Source organism: Chrysochloris asiatica, unplaced genomic scaffold, assembly GCF_000296735.1.
Source record: "Chrysochloris asiatica unplaced genomic scaffold, ChrAsi1.0 scaffold00333, whole genome shotgun sequence".
In the NCBI taxonomy this organism is placed as follows: domain Eukaryota; kingdom Metazoa; phylum Chordata; class Mammalia; order Afrosoricida; family Chrysochloridae; genus Chrysochloris; species Chrysochloris asiatica.
Genome location: NW_006408851.1, coordinates 2668193 through 2685514, shown reverse-complemented (window position 1 = coordinate 2685514; position 17322 = coordinate 2668193). Strand labels below are relative to the sequence as shown.

Here is a 17322-nt window from a genome sequence, read left to right as displayed (position 1 = left end):
TCTCTCCAGGGTCTCAGCAGGAATGAAGGGTCTGCCCTGCAACGTGATCACCATCATGAACCCCTAACCCCTCATTTTCAACCACCAGTCCCTGAGACTCTTTCTGACTGAGCTTTCATATCCCTTACTCCTAGTCACACCTAGGAGGGGTCTGTCTCAAAAGCTAAAAGGCTACTGGGACTGAAGCGTGAAGCAGGCCCCCTGCCCCCATCTCCCACCGACCCCCAAGACCAGGGCTACCTTACTGTCGTGGTGGATAAGCTTGAGCTCATAGTCCGGTAGGATGTCCCTGCGGCTATTCACGTCCTCCAGCGCCATCTCCACCGCGGGTTGGCAGGCCTGGCCCCCAGGCCAGCCCCCGCTCATAGGAAACAGCGCCCCGATGTACACTGCGCGCCGTTCTGAGGAGGGGTGCGGGGGGACCCGCGGGTGAGGCCGCGGGAGATGGGGGGAGTGGGAGGCCCACAACGGAGCCACCCCCGCCGCCATCACCATCAGGAGCGGCAGTGGCCACCCCACCCGGTGGGAGGGGGCCCCCGAACCCATGATGGGGGGGCGGGGGTAGCCGCTTGAGGAGGGGGAGGAGCTCAGGGGGGACACTTTTCCTGGGGAGGGCTGCTGGATGGGTGACGAGGAGGCGCCTCCATCCCTTGTTTTGTGTGGAGGAGGGGGCTAGGGCCCCGGGGAAGCAGAAATGGTTGGCTTCCTACAGCCCCCAAAGCTCCAGCTCGCCCCACCGCCACCGCGGACTCTCCTCGCGGACTGACTGACCGACGGAGGGGAGGAGGAGGGAGATGCGAAGCTGGGAGGGGGCTCTGACGTCACGGGCGGAGCGCGGCAGCGAGGAGGGGGGGACGGGAAAGAAAAGGGAGGGTGAGGGATGTAGGGGGCGGGGAGGGAGGCAAGAGCCTAGGGGCAAAGCCAGTCAAAGCGAAAGAGGGGCTGACGAAAGAGCAACGAAAGAGGAGCAAAAAGCGTAGGGGAAAGGAACAGAAAGGCCAGGGAGGGGTCTCACCTAAGGGGACAGAAGAGGAGACGAGCGGGGAAGGGGCGTGCCGGGAGGGCGGGATGAGCCGAGGGAGCCAAGGGAGGCTGGAGCATCAAGGAGCCAGGCATGGGGAAGGGAAGAACCTTAGTGGAATGCGAAAGAGAGGGGTTTGCTGCGGAGTGGCTGAAATGAATTGTGGATAAATGGTGTGAAGGCCTAAGGGTCCGTGAAGGAGACAGGGATGGGACGGTTTGGGAGAGAGAGAGTTGGATGGAGAAAATAAGGAACTGGTTGAAAGGGAATAATAGCAAAAGAGGACAGGAACTTGGGGCTGGGAGAATGGAAAGGGATCGGATAGGCAAGGATTTGGGAAGGTGCGGAAGGAGAGAGCAACAGAGGCCTGGCCAAGGTGGAGATGGGTGGGATGCGCTGCTGGAGTAGCTAGGCAAAGTACAGGCAGAGAAAGGTTCTAGGAAAGGTCGGGGCATGGGGGGTAGGAACTCCCTAGAGTCGAAGGAAGCTCAGGGTCTCCCAGTACCCTGCCGCCCCCTGCTGGGCTTCTGTCATTTTTACAGCAAAGCTGAGACTGGAGGAGGCGGAGCTGAGGGAAGCGCAGCCGAGCAGGGACTAGGGAGGGACGGCAGCCCAGCAGAAAACCGGGACTGGAGGCAAGAAACAGGTAGGGCGAGGGGAACTGTCAAGAACTGGGGTAGAGGGAAGATGGGAAATAGACGGGACCCCCACAGCCTAGGGCCATGATGCCGCCGGGAGGTGGAGGGTGAAGAATGAGGGGTAAGGGAATTGTAGTGCACGCGATTTAGGGTTTCTCATCTCACCTGAATGTGGCGTTCGATTCACTGGCAGCAGGAAAGACGGGATCAGAGAAGAGTTACCACTGGCGCCCAGCTTCCCTGGCCAGATCCCCAGCCCCCTCCCACACCTGTTCCAGCCGAAGACGGGAGGGTGCCTGGGGATAAGAGCAAGGTGGGACTGGGGGTCAGCATTTGTGGGTTTTCTGCTTTTATTTTTCATGGGACAATATAATTTGGAAAAGGACCATCAAATGCTAAGGTAGGAAGAGGTCATACTTTTGTGGAGTCTGAAGATAATAAAATTTGGGGGCGCTCTTTAAGAAAACAAATAACAAATATAATTGGTTTTAGCCAACTGCTGTTAAAATATCTTACTTTAGTAAATTTTACTAAAACCTATTACTGAGCACATTATAAATTGCTCTCCTTTATTAGAAGACGGGAAGAGACTGGGTAAGTCAGAGATTCAGATGCTTAAGTTTCACTAGCTTCAAGGTAAATTCATCACCCCGGGTGGCTTTCCACTTTCCAGAATAGAATGGTAAACTGAAAGTAGAATAACTGAGTTTAATAAAGAAATCCAGGCCTGAGGTTCTACAAGGATAGAGGGTAAGAAATGGGACATCAGCATCCCAGGAAAGGAGGAGATCTCAGAGGGAAAGGAAAGAGTCTGGGTGCCCAGGGAAAGGGGAACTTTGTAGAACTAAATGGTACAAAAGGTAGGGGGCACAACTTGATGGTAATGATGGGCGTTGTCTGGGAGGTAACTGAGGTTGTCCTCTTCCCCCACCCCTGAGTTGTCCTTAATGTTCTGCCAATTTTCCCCCCAGTTTTAGGGCTTTTTACCCTAATACTTTTACACCCCAGATCTCATTTCAAATCTTAACAGTTTTTTTAAATATGGCATAAGATTTATTTCTGGGTCTTTACAATAACAACAACATAATAAAAGAGATTTTGTTGTTAAGTGCCCCGTCGAGTCAGTTCCGACTCATAGTGACCCTGTATAGGGTTTCTGAGGAGCAGCTGGTGAGCTTGAACCGCCGACCTTGCGTTCAAACCAACTTTGCAGCCCAGTGCATTAACCCACAGCACCACACCAGAGTAGAAATATATTATTGAATGGGGAGGGATTGATTCTTGGAGAGGGTGTCAGATATCCTTGTTGGTAAGTGCTGTTGAGTCAGTTCTGACTCATAGCAACCCTGTATAGGATTTCTAAGGAGTGGATGGTGGTTCTGAACTGCTGAACTTGAGGTTAGCAGTCCAGTGATTATCCTACCAGGAAAGGGTGGTGCATAGAAAGGTCTAAAGTGTAGAGAAAGGGATTGAGGTTAAGGAAAAACCTTCCAGAGGATAAGATTCATAGAAGAGAAAAGGTAAGGCCCAAGAATTGGAAGTGGGGGGAAAGACATAATTAAGGAAAAGTAAAAGAAGGAAACCCACAACGTATAACAAGTGGAAACCAGTACTAGAGGAGGAAGTTGGGGCAAATAGGCAGAGGAAAGAGTTAGTTAGGCCTTGATCTGGGCCTCCCCAGGCCTCTCCCCCTCACACACATACTTTGTACAGCACCTTGTCCTTTCCCACCATCCATTCCCACCCCACTCTCATCCTTGCAATGGCATTCTCATAAGCTACAGACAGTCAGCTGTTCCCCTCACCCTGGCAGTGGGGCTTGGGGGTGCTCCACTGGCCCTGACTACAGATGCTCCGGGAGCTGCCCACCAGATGGAAGTCAGGGTCACATCGGAAATCCACCCGGGCTCCATCCAGAGCTGGGAGGTCCCCACCCGTCAGGAAAATCTTCCCATTTTCCAGGGTCAAATAAGATTTGGAGCAGATTCGGACTGTGGAGAGAGAAATAAAACAGAGGCACGTTGGAGGACGCTCCTTCCCCTTAGGGAGGAAGGAGCTCAGACTGGGCTTTGGGTCCACCAGCAGTCTGCCCAGAAGGAAAGCAGGTGGAAAAAGTACTCCTCCCTCTAGCTTCCACACTTCCCTTAACCCTTCACTTTCCCAAAAGAAAAAAAGGAAAAGGCACTTCCATTGTAGAACCCAAGATGGAGCTATAAGCACATAAAATGGGGTCTTTTCAAAGTTGGTTACAGTGGTGGGGGGGGGGGTTCTCTAGCTTTGAAATGTGTGGATGGAGAAGTCTTTGGATGTACAATCAGATCTGTCTGCCTTTCTTATTATAGTCAGCTTATACTAATATTAAACTGACTTTTGTTTAGTAGGCATACAGTTTCTGGGTGGGAGCCAAAGACATGAAAAAAAATGAGATAATCCTTTTTTATAAAACATTTTGCTCAATCTGCCACTAATGCTTCTAAAAGAGTATAATAACTCACAAATATCTCTTTTACATAGTAATTGTTCAATAAATGCATTTTGAATTCTGTTACACTTGATTTAAAGTGCTGACTTTGCAAGTGGTAAATGCTAAGTTTGAGGAGAGACAGGAATGGTCTAGAAGAGGGGAATGGTGTTGCGAGGTTACTCACCACAGCGGCTGGGTGTGTCCATGTCGGTCCAGGAGCCGTTGGCCAGGCACTTGCGGACCTTGGGCCCCACCACCTCGCGCTCCCCCCGGCACACATACTCGATTTCATAGTCCACGGGCAGGAAGTTGATAGCCTTCACCTGGTCCCGAGTCAAGCCTCGGTACCTGATGCCCCCTTCCCAGGGCGGGTGTATGATTTGGCAGCCTGAAGGACGAGTCCGGAAGGCGTGCAAAGAATGGTGGCAAAAAGGAAAAGGCAGAGTCAGCTACCAGAGGCCCGGGAGTGTAGGGCGTGGTCAGTGGGCAGGTTGTGGGCTGTGGCGGAGGGGTAGGATACCAAGGGGAGGTGGGGACTGGTTCAGAACCCTGGACTGAAGGACTAGGAGTTACGGCCCGGCTTAGTGCAGAAAAGAGCGCCCACAAGTAGGGAGGGGAGGGTGCCGGTTGCGGGAAATGGAGAAAAGTGAGAACTCGTGAAGGGCTGATAAACGATGGAACTGGTAAGGAAGACTAAGAGACATATTTTGAGTTGAATTAGGATAGGAGAGGGGAGCCTTATGAGGCTACCTGGGCAGCAATGGGGTACCAAAGAAAAGGAGCAACAGAAGTAGTAATGTAGAGCCAGGAAAGAGGGCAGGTGCCAAGACAATAATGTGGAGTCAGAGAAAGGTGGTCTAGAGTACTGTGGAGCAGAGTAAAAGGGGGTGCTGAGTAAGTAATGTGGGATGGTGGAAAGGAGGTCAGGAGTAGTACTTGGGGTCGAACAGAAAGGGTTGCCAGGTAGTGACGAGATAGTGATGAGGACTAGAAAAGGGGGGGGGGTTGCAGAAAAGGGGGAAGTGGGGAGAAGGAAAGCCCGAGATCGCTGGAGAAGGGTGCACCTTCCGAGGTGGTGTTCGGGGTCTGCGCCCCTCCTGCGCCCAGGGGGCGGAGGAAGAGCCGCGCCAGCAGCAGCGGCAGCAGCAGCAGCAGCATCTGAGTAAGAAGCAGCCGTGAGGACTAGACCGAGTTCTGCAGGCGCGACCCGACCTGCAAAGCGGCCCAGCCTCCCTCCGGGTTCCTCCAGGGCTCAGACCCCGCTCAGCCCGAGGCCGAGCGGAGTACCCCGCGGAGGAGGCGGGGGCGGAGCCCCGCGCGGGTGTGGAGGGGGAGAGGAGGAGAGACGCCTGTCCCCACCCTCCTCCTGCCTCCCTCGGTCCCCCACCCTCCCGGGACTCCACCTCTCACCACCTCCTCTCCCGGCCCCCGCGGCTCGCCAGAGCCGGCTTACCCACGCTCCCCGGATCGTCTGCCTCACCGATCCCCGACCCCTTCCCCGCAGTTCCTCGGCCCCAGCCCCGCATGCCCCCGGCTCTGGCCCGCGGGTTCGCCGGCCTCCCCCACGCGCCCTCGCCAAACCCTTTTTCCCCGGCCTTGCTCTTACCTCGGCGCGCCGCCCGGCTCCCCGGCTCTCCCCGGGCCTCAAGGCCCCAAGCCCGGCCGCTCCTCCCCGCTCCCACTTCTCCCCTCCTCCACCTTCCCCTCCTCCTGGCCCTTCTCCCCTCGAATCCGGCCTCCAGCCCGGTCGGGGTCTCTCCCCTCTTTTCGCCTCCCCTCCTCTCCCGTTTCCTTCAGACCCCACCCCCGTTTCTCCTTTCCCGGGGCGGCGGCGGGAGCCGGGAGGGAAGGAGGCGGCGCCGGGCACCGGGGAAAGCTCCCGGGCGGAGGGAAGAGGAGGGTGCAGGGGAAGACAGGGCGGGGGGAAGGGAGGGGGAGACGGGGGAGAGGGCGCCTCCCACAACTCGAGCCCCGGGAGCCGCCCCAGATCCCGGCCCCGCCCTGGACCGCCCACAGCTCTGGAGGGGGGGGGGTGGCTGGAGGAAGGGGACGCCCAGGTACTCGCAGCACGGACGGGCACCCAGCACTGCCAGGGACCAATCTGAGAAACCGGGCTGGGGGCGAGAGAACCCGAGCCAAAGGCAGAAGAGCTGGCTCCAAGACAGGGAGTCTGGAATGGATGCAGGTGGAGAAAAGACAGTAGCACAAAGAAAGGCAGTCCCTTGGATGGGCGAGAGGGAAGAGGCCAAGGCCTAGAGCCAGGAGAACTGAGGAGAGCAAGGAGAAGCCAGGGTCAGACCAGGAAAGGAGGGGCGGGAGGGGAAGGGGGGGTGCTGGGATGGGAGAAACCAGGAGGTACCTAGGCGGAAGAAGAGTTGGGTAGAGAAATGAGAGATCTGAGAGACCAGAGCTGCCCCATAGGTCCAGCAGCTTTGCTGCTCTGCTCGCTTATTCCATGAAGGGACTAGAGAAGGTTGGTAGTAGTAAAAGAGGAAGGAGGATCATCAAGGAAAGAAATTGAGGCAGAAGTGGGACAGGGAAGGCAAGAGAAGAAAACCTCTAGGTGGGCCCGGTAATCATCTGTTGACAAGAGAAATGGAAGCTCTAAAGACAGGATGGGGAAGTGCTGATCTTTTGACATCTCACAAAGGCTGTGTGTGTGTGTGTGTGTGTGTGTGTGTGTGTGTGTTAGGGTGGACGTTTGGCAGGAAGGGGAGGCAGCTGAGATTCTCTACCTTCAACCCTTTTTTAGAACAAATATTTTGTAATGACCCCTTTACTATCCTGAATTTAAATTCATAAATGATACAACCTACCCACACAAATTTAAAATGCGTCCTTATCTCTACTATAAAGGCAGAAATGAAAGTCATTTGTAGTAAAGTAATATAAACAATCTTTGAACATGTGAGCGCTGAGGCCCAACAACAGGAGAAGTCATAATGAGGTAGGCAGATGCTTACACCTATCCTTAGACTCGCGGAAAAGGAACTGCTACACATGCAGTATGATACAGGTGCTGAGCTGGTGACTCAACTACCTCCAGCATGTTGCCATCAATGAAATGATTAAATGAAATGTTGAACAACTCTTGGTAGCAAAGTCAGTCTTCCCTAAATTTACACAGAACTGTAATTGCATTCCTAGAAAGTTCATTGTATATTACAGCCAAAAAAAAAAAAAGAAGAAGCTGTATTAAATTCTAGGCTCTGATAATTAAACACAGGCTTTTACCTACATGGATGTCCTAGGGGACATTTGGGAATCTGGATGAGGGACAATTCTTCACTGTGCAAACTGTGATTTGAAGTATATCTTACATCCTTGCCCTGCCCATACATATCAATAGCATCCCCTCCATCATTGTAATTAGAACCACACACACACAATGTTCAGAATGTTCCCTTGAGGACTATTGAACTGGAAAGAAGTAGAAGAAAGGGAGAAAAAGCAAAGGACATAATTTCTAATACTCAAAGGACAGCCACCTCTCCTCTGAGTGGTCTGTTTTCCTAGCAGGGCAAAACCAAAAAAATGTGGGTGCCATCTAAAACAAAAAGATTGAATTATTGAAGAAGATTAGGAGGAGAGTAGTCCCCCAGGCTGCTTTGGAAAGGTGGGTGTCCTGACTGGCTTCTCCACAGGCTGGTTCAGTAGTCTCGATGGTAAGGTACCCTCCCTTAGAACTCCTTCATGCTCCTGTGCAGTCCTGTGTCTTCTCACAAACACAGACCCCAGACCAAATAAACCCAAGTCTCACAAAGAGCACAGACCCCAGACCAAATCCATCCAAGTCGACTCCAATTCATGTGTTACAGAGAGCTGCTTCATAGGGTTTTCAAGGTTGCAACCTTTTGGCTAGAAGTCAAGTACTTAACTGTTTGCCCCACCCAGGGACCCTTATGTAGGGGACTATCTGACCAAACGCTCACCATCCTCATCCAGTCTTTCATTCAGGCAATTTCTCTTAGACTTCCCTGACGTCTTATCTGAAATCAAAAATAGGAGGGATGGCTTCTTAAATCCCCCCTGAAAAAAGATGAGGGAGACCTTTCTAGAGAGGAGTGTTATGCTTAGTGTGATGATTCTATGAAACTCAAAGTTAGTTTGATGACATCCATTGCCACCCTGTCTATGCTACAATCAGAAAGGGAAACAACATGAATGTTCAAACCATGAAGTCTTCATTAAGCAAATTGGAATGTAGCTATTCAAAGGATGTTTAAAAGAGTATGTCGGGGCTTCAAAAAGTTCATGGAAAATATGAAAATTTTCCACAAACTTTATGACCATTATGAGTCTGTGTTTAAAAAAAAAAAGAATACAAACTCTGTACAACTGTGGCAAACACGCATATATATGTATATTTTTAAACTGTAAGAAAATACCTCAGATGTTAACAGTGTTGGACTTTGGTCCATGAATTAATGGGTAACATTTTTTGTTCATAGTTGCTACAAGTATCACCTATATAATCTCTTTTATATTCTTCTTAAACTTCTCTAAGAAAGTTGAATCCGCAAAGCTAAAATCTATAATTCATTTGGGCAGAGGCATTTGAGAGTGCTGACAGGAACTCTGATCATATTTACTATACAAACCTCTCACCTTTTTCCACCAGGGCTTGTGACTTCTTGTCACACCTTTTCAACTTCCAGTATCACTTTCAGTTCTGTTAAGGTCCCTCCTACACAGAGTCCTGGTGTGGTGCTGTGGATTAATGCACTAGTGTACAAAGTTGCTTTGAACCACAAGGTTGGTGGTTGAAGCTCACCAGCTGCTCCTTGGAAACCCTATATGGGGGTCGATATGGGTTAGAACCAACTTAACAATATCTCTGCTTGAGTATCCTAACCCCACTCTCTCTACCTCAAATCCATTTCCTTCTACACTAAGCATAACACTGCTCTCTGGAAAGGTCTCTCTCATCTTTCTTCCCTCATTTCTGCCTTTGATAATACTATCTCCTTTTACAATTTTACCAGTTTTTCATGGAGATGGTTGAGTTCCTATTCTGGTTACAATCGTCTAGTTCATCTTATTCCCCATACTTTGCTTCTATCCCAACCCTAAAGAGCATAGAACCCAGAACTTAACACCCAGGAAGACTGAAAACATATTAATCCTCAATTGACTGAGGATCTGCTAAATGCTAGGTGTTTTTCAGAGGGTGTCTAATCTAATTCTCATACAACATGTAAAGTAAATATTCTTACTTGTTGTTGTTAAGTGCCATTGAGTCGGTTCCAACTCATAGCAACCCTGTATAGGGTTTCCGAGGAGCAGCTGATGGGTTTGAACCACTGACCTTGTGATTCACAGTCCAGTGCTGACCCAACCCATTGTATCAGAAGTCCATTCTTACTTGAGGGATGAGTAAACTGCAATTTAGAAAAGTTAAGAAGGTCAAAGGTAACACAAAGGCAATATTTGAACTTAAGTCCATTTGTCTGTTTCTAAATTCTTTTCATTGTATTCAGAGATTTCATTTCAGAGTAATCTTCTTACCCTACTTCCAGCCCAAGTCATTGCCTATCAAAGGGTCAAACTGCATTTCTACTCCATTGTTTCATTGGAATTAGTCACATTTGAAGGGAAGGTATCCATGTACTACTACATTAAAATTTTGTCTTCAGGGAGGGTTTTCTGTCTCAAAACTCTTAGTGTTTGAGGCAAAGGTTGAAAATTATTTTTAAAAATGTGTGGAGCAGAAATAGAATCAGAAGGATAGGGATTTTTTTTTTAATTCAACTTTTAAAATGCTCCAGTATGTCTTCACATACATACAAAAAATGTAGGTGAAAGAATAAATTAAAAAAAAAAAAAAAAAGTATGGAGCAAAGGTTGAAAATTCAGCATTAAGTTATTTACACTTGGGGCTTCAAAGTGTAAATAATTGGTTTCTTAATGAGGACCTGATGTGGTGCTGTAGGATCAACATTGGACTGAAAACCACAAGGTCGGCAGTTCAAATCCACCAGCTGCTCCTCGGAAACCCTATCAGGGTTGCTATGATTCAGAACTGATTCGGGAGCACTTAACAATTCCAATGAGGACCTAAGTCCTGCCATCACACTTTAATATCCTTAATACTGTCCTGATTGATATTTCCCCTTATTTTTCTTTTATATGTTTTTGTTCTTCCTTCCTTGATAGGAATCATTGGTGTAAAAGGCTGGGAAACAGGAAAAGCTTTCTTTAGCAAATCCTCTCCATTGTTCCTCCCACAGGATTCTAGATTTGACATCACATTCTTTTTTCTTTTAAAATAAATTGTCACATTAATTGACATAATTTTTTTTCATAATAACTTCTGTTATTTCTGGCATTGGTTCTTTGTGCCAGTAAAAGGAAAGAGGAAAATTACAAAGTTATATATCGACTGTGTTATTATAGGCATATACTCATTTCGTACAGGTGAACAAGACTAGGATTGACAAAGCTTCAAGGACATAAGAAAACAACATACACACATTGTAAATACCTACTTTGACCTTTACCTTCCAACCACGAGTCTTTTTCTCAGAGCCAGTAACTAAATTACTAAGTAAATATCAGAGTGTTAATGCCATACATAATTTCTCCATAATTGAGTCTTTACATAATACAAGAATGAATAAAGTGTAATTAAAGCACTAGATTGGCCCACGCAACAAAAAGAAAAAGATTGTCCCTTTTTCCAAAGGGTATATGAGGTCAGGTTAACAGATTTAGAAAAGGCTCAGTTCTTAGATACAGATTTAGTGAGCATTTCTATTTATGTATAGACTTCTGGGATTGCCAGAGAATTGAATTTTAAAAGACTTCAAAATAAACAAGTACTATCAAAGGACAAATTGCACTGGACCCATCTGTTGTGTAAGACCTCTTTAAAGTGTTCAAGAGCAAAAAATGTCACTTTGAAGGCCAAGGTGTGCCTGACCAAAGCCATGGTTTTTTCAATAACTTCATATACCTGTGAAATCTGGACAAGGAAGACCAGAGAAGAATTGTGGTATACATGAAGAATATTGAAAGTACCACAGACTGCCAGAAGAACAAACAAATCTGTCTTGAAGGAAGTACAACCAGAATACTTGTTAGAAGCAAGGATAAAACTTCTTCTTTTGTACTTTGGAGATGTTGTCAGGAAGGACCAGTCTCTGGAAAAGGGCATTAAGCTCAGTAAACTAGAGGGTCATCGAAAAAGAGGAAAGCCCCTAATGAGCTAGATTGGCAGGATGGCTGCAGCAATGGGCCCAAACATCACAACAATTGCAGGGATGGTACAGGATCAGCATTTCATTCTGTTGTTCAAAGGGTCACTAGGAGTCGGAATCGACTCGGCACCTAACAACATCAAAAACATCTTTAATTACTATGGAGGCTTACATGTTACTATGATGCTGGAAGCTATACATATGGTATTTCAAATGCCAGTGGGGTCTCCCACGGTGGACAGATGTGAAGCTTTCAGACTATATATAATAGGAAGACTAGGAAGAAAGGCCTACCATTCTGCTTCCAAAAAATCGCTAATGAAAGCGTTATGATCACAATTAGAACACTGTCCAACTCATTTGGTTTGGACATCATCCATCACTGGAGGATGGCATTGTGTTTGGTGGAGTAGAGGGCCAGAGAGTGCAAGGGTGGCCTTCAGTGAGGTGGACTGGTACAACAGCATCAAGGATGAACTTGAACATTCTGGTGATCATGATGACGTAGGCCCGGGCAGTGTTTTGTTCTGCTGAATAAAAGGTCACCATGTGTCAGAGCCAACCCAACAGCAACTATGTTCAAATAACTATATATAATTATGTATATTAATTATATAATGACGATCTCTGTGATTATTCATGCCAGTCTGAAAAGCACATGCATCATATTGTATGCAATTGGGTGGTAGAGTTTTTGTTTGTACTTTGCCTCAACAGATTTCTCTCTTCCAATATGTTCAGGTACCGATAATGATTGTTCATTTATTCAAAGTACATTAACCAAATAATACTCAAAGCAGAAAAGATGTATCACCTCGATTTTTCTATTAGAAGCTGCAGAATGCTGATGATCCTTTATGCATGTGCAAATCTTCTAAAGTCCTAAATAAACACAGTAATACATCTGCAATAAAATGTATGGCTACTCACAGCATGTGAGGAAAAGACTTTAAATGGCTGCATCTGGTTGTCACAGAATGAATGCCAGTCAGGTCAGGTTTCGCTGCCAAATGAATTAGAAACAAAACTTGGTTTTCAGTCCATTGTGGATTTTGGAATTGCAGAAAAGGATCATTGGAACTGACTTTAGAAAATGTTTACAATAGATGCTTTAAGAGTCTAAATAACAAACCAAAGGGGACAGTCTAGAAATTCTGAGGAAGTGCCATACAAATGCCAGCAAGGATTCCTAGAAAGGTTGGGTAGGGAAACCTGACCACACTGACATCCCTATCACAGTAGGTCAGACAGACCCTGTCCGGATCCAGAGAATCATATGGACCATTCGCATCCTAGCAAAGCCTAGAAGAGCTGTGAAACAAGCTCTGCATTTAACAATCCAGAGTAAACAAACACCAGCTGAGTTTTAACTCTTCTCTTTCGTAGCCTTTCCCTGTCTTTCCAGCCATAACTCTGAAGCTCTAAAAGCCTGTATGACTCATACACACCTTCAAAAGGTTTCAATATTTATCACACTTAGATCAGCACAGAAACACAATACTTTGTAGGTTCATAATTTACAAAGCACTGTCTCATTCTGTCCCCTAATCCTTTTCAACACTTAGTGCATGGTATTATCTCCATTCAACCCATGAGAAAATAGAAGCTCAGAAAGTTTCAATGATTTGCCCACAGTCACATATTAAATAACAGCCCAGGGCTCATGACCTGCTTTCTCCCCCTCACAATGCTGGAGCCAGGTTGCCCTGATTGCAGTTATTTAAACCTCATCACACACTTTCCATTCAGGGGTCAGGTTTACCTGGATGTCTCTACCTGGGTATGTCCTCCTCAGTTTCTCCAACCCATGTTATTTTCATGATATTAAATGTCACCTCCTCATTGAAACTCTCTGAATTTCACCGATTAACTTAAGCCCTCCTGCTAGAGGCTTTCATAACCAGTTGCTGTCAGTTACTGATTCACGGTGACCACATGTGTGTCAGAGTAGACCTATGTGTCCTAGGACTGCTCTTTAAGTCGATTGCCAAGCCTTTCTTCTGAGGAAACTCTGAGTCAACTAGAACATACCTAACATGTTAACCATTTGCACCACCCCGACTCTTGATGCCCTCTTAATACTCTGTATTTATTATTCATCAGTGGTAATTAAAATAATTATGTAAGCACATATTGAAGGTCTGTCTTCTTGACCAGACGATAAGCTCAGTGAAGGCAATGACTCTGAGTATTTTGCTCATTTTCTCCCTACTATGAGAGCTATGGGCTCAAGAGTGGCAACAATGGTGAGTTGGGCCCAGGACCAGGCAGTGTTCCATTCTGTTGTGCATAGGGTTGTTATGAATCGGAACCAACTGGATGGCACCTAACAACAACAACAATGAGAGCTGCTCAAGGAGCCCTGGTAGCACTGCGGGATAAGCCTTAGTTGCTAACCGAAAGGTCATTGGTTCAAATATACCAGCCACTCCACAGAAGAAAGCTGTAGCAATCTACTTCTATAAAGATTACAGCCTTGGAAACCCTTTGGGGCAGTTCCGTCCTGTTCTGTGTGGTTGCTATGGTTGGAATGGACTCTACCAGTGGATTTCTCTCTCTTTCGTTTTCTGACTCAAAGGTAAATCTTTATTCCAGTGTACAAGATTACCATAACAATTTCTAAACCTGTTATATATGTGTGTGTGTATGCATGCATGTCTGTTGTTGTTGTTAAGTGCCATCGAGTTGGTTCCAACTCACAAGCAACCCCGTATAGGGTTTCCAAGGAGCAGTTGGTGGGTTTGAACTGTGACCTTGCAATTTGCAGTCCAGTGCTGATCCTATGGCACCATACCAGAAGTGTGTATATTTATATAATTGTTAAGTGCCGTAGAGTCGGTTCTAACTCATAGCAACCTTCTATAGGGTTTCCAAGGAGCGGCTGGTAAGCTTAAGCTGCCACCCTTGAGGTTTAAATCCAGCTTGCTGTCCAGAGCATTAGTGCCACACTGGAACTCTCTCTCTCTCTCTCTCTCTCTCTCTCTCTCTCTATATATATATATATATATATATATATATATATATATACACACACACACACACATTACAGCCTGGTGTATTACAGATGAACCACCAACCTTGCAGTTCAAACAGACATCATTGTGTGGGAATCACAAAGACTATGCACATGGCTTTGTTGTTGTGAAATGTCTTGGAGTTATTTCTGACTCCTCACAATCCTGTATACGATTTCTGAGCAGTGGTTGGTGATACGGCTTCTTCTTGTTGTTCTTGTTAAGTGCTCAGAAAGTTTCAGTGATTTGCCCAAGGTCACATAGTCAGTAAATAACAGCCCAGGTCTCACGATCAATTCCCACTGCTTTGTTCTTTGTCAATACCTTCAATGTACCGTGGACTTCTTCCTCCAGTATCCTTGGCTCTTAATCATGTGCTGCCTCTTGAAATGATTGAATAGTGACCATTTATTTTTTGTACAGTGCCTGTGTATTGCTTCCATCTTCTTTTGGTGCTTTCTGCTTCATTCAATATTTTGCCCAGAGAATCCTTAAATATTTCAAGTTGAGGCTTGGAATTTTTTCTTCAGTTCCCTCAGCTTGCAAAATACTAAGCGTGTTCTTCCCTTTTGATTTTCTAATTCTAGGCTTTGCACATTTCATTATAATATTTGACTTTATCTTCTCGAAAATGTCCTTTGAAATTTTCTATTCAGCTCTTCTTCCTCCTCATTATTTTCAATTTTCTTTAGCATCTCTATACTGGAGAGAAAGTTTCAACGTCTCTTCTGACATCCATTTTGATCTTTTCCTTCTTTCTTGTCTTCTTAATGACCTTTTGCTTTCATCCCATATGATGTTCTTGATGGCTTCCCACAACTCTTCTGGTTTTCCATCTTTAGTGTCTAATGCATCAAATCTGTTCTTCAGATGATCTCTAAATTCAGGTGGTATATGTTTAAGGTTGTATTTTGACTCTTTTGAACTTCTTTTAATTTTCTTCAGCTTTATCCTGAACTTGCACATGAACAATTGATAGTCTGTTCCATAATCAGCCCCTGGCCTTGTTTGGGCTGATGATATGGAACTTTTCCACTGTCTCTTTCCACAGATGTAGTCAATTTGATTTCTGTGTATTCCATCTGATGAGGTCCATGTGTATTGTTGCCTTTTATATTGATTTAAAAAGCTCATTCGCAATGAATAAGTCATTTGGTCTTGCAAAATTCTATCATGCGATCTCCAGTGTTGTTTCTATCACCAAGGTCATAGTTTCCAAATATTGATCCTTTCTGTTTGTTTCCAACCTTGGCATTCCAATCACCAGGAATTATCAATATGTCTTGATTACATGTTTGATCAATTTCACACTGAAGAAGTTGATAGAATACTTCAATTTCATTATCACTAGCTTTAGCAGTTAGTTGGTGTGTAAATTTGAAGAATAGTGGTATTAACTGGACTTCCTTGTAGGCATATGGATATTATCCTATCACCGACAGTGATGTACTTCAAGACAGATCTTGATATATTCTTTTTGATGATGAATGTGATGCCATTTGTCATCAATTTGTCCTTCCAGGCATGTGATTGTCAGATGCAAAATCATGTAAGTAAGGAATTGAAAATCAGAAAGAGTTCAGTAGTGTATCCAGTTTCTCATACATGATAAGTCAGGATGAAAACCTTGGTTTGTCTGATTCCAAAGACCCTGCTCAATCTGATAAGCCATCTTGGAATCTGTCTTCCTGGGAGTCCTCTGCATATCAGCAGCACTGTCGTGGACTAACCCACTGGGGTAATCTTTGCATGATTAAGATTTCTCTTAGGAGTAGATTCACCCTGGCATAGAGCAAGGGCCCTTGGCTGGCCTTTCCTTGTCCCTCTCCAGAAAGAATCCTCCAGTGTTTGTCTAGATGTTCCCAGTATCTTCACTGAACTTGTTTCGTTAAGCCATATTTCCACCTTCTTCACAACGCTAGCATGCCCAGTTCAACTTCTCCTTTACCATTAACAACTGAAGCTGCCTCACCAGCATTCAGCCTGGCAGAACTTTATCCAGCCACCACCACCTGAATCCTTTAATGATATTACAGGTATAAACTTTGGTATATGCACAAGCTGGCATCCATGCAGCTGCGCTAACGGTGGCACAGATCAGACTATTAACACAGCAAAATGGTACCAAGAAGATGGCCTTCTGAGCAAGCCTTGCTGCTCTTAAGGAAGTGCCCTTCTAAGGTTCAGCCTCCTTGATCTTATCCCCAGATGCTAAGGTGAACACCTCCATCTTGATTTTGCCTGGATAATTACAACTAAGGCAGGGGGAGAAAGCAGAAAAAGGGCAAGAGAAACCAGGGACAGATGGCTACTCTTTTGTCCCTGTAGACTACTTTCATCTCCCTCCTGTAATCTTTATCCTAAATCCTAGAACTGGTGCTCTGATTGAAGTCTTCCTCCCTACACCTAACCTAAGTCAAGCCACCATAAGGGAAACAAAATAGACAGAAGCATGAACCAAGCAAGTAACCCTGAACTTGTTAACTTCTTACCAACGCCTTGCTAAAAGAGCTATAGGTGATGTCTCAACTAACTCCAAGGGCTTATGACTGAAGAATACAAAGCAAACTTATGGTTCATGTGGGAGAGTCGGTGGGAGGGGAGAGAAGATAGGAGGCTGAAGCGTCTCAGAAGAGGGACACAACTGGAATAGATTGGGTTCCTGCAACTACTGCCTTGGTTCTAATTCCTGAATAATTGCATCCTTTGGACACTGAGGGAGTCACATATCTAAATTATATCTAGGAGTTATTTTAGCCGTTGTTATTGTTGTTAAGTGCTGTGAAGTCAGTTCCTACCCATAGGAGGAACTGGTGGGTTTGAACCACCGACCTAGAGGTTCAAACTGACCTTGTGGTTCAGCGCATTTTCCTGTAGCACCACACCAGGACACCATAGCCACAGAAACTAAAACCTAGTGGGATTGTTTTTAAGGGGGTTGGTTGATTTTTATTTATGGGGTAGGAGATATCGTTCTTTTAGCTAA

General features: G+C 45.9%; 2 protein-coding genes across 2 annotated transcripts in view; one reads left to right on the top strand and one right to left on the bottom strand.

Moving 5' to 3' along the window:
- The window catches only part of GABBR1 (gamma-aminobutyric acid (GABA) B receptor, 1), a 30751-nt gene extending 24700 nt beyond the window's left edge, over nt 1–6051 (bottom strand). Inside the window, exons 1-6 of the mRNA XM_006875654.1 lie at nt 5730–6051; nt 5188–5281; nt 4308–4511; nt 3465–3650; nt 1825–1845; nt 241–401 (exon numbers count right to left, since the gene is read on the bottom strand). Coding sequence (XP_006875716.1) covers nt 241–401; nt 1825–1845; nt 3465–3650; nt 4308–4511; nt 5188–5281 — 666 coding nt within the window. The 5' untranslated portion in view covers nt 5730–6051. The remainder of the gene's footprint in view (nt 1–240; nt 402–1824; nt 1846–3464; nt 3651–4307; nt 4512–5187; nt 5282–5729) is intronic.
- Nucleotides 5341–6228, top strand: LOC102828631 (basic proline-rich protein-like; the record flags this gene model as incomplete). Its single annotated transcript, XM_006875693.1, has 1 exon — nt 5341–6228. A coding segment is annotated over one exon (888 nt), but the record flags the coding sequence as incomplete, so codon positions are not given.
- Nucleotides 6229–17322: the final 11094 nt, after the last annotated feature.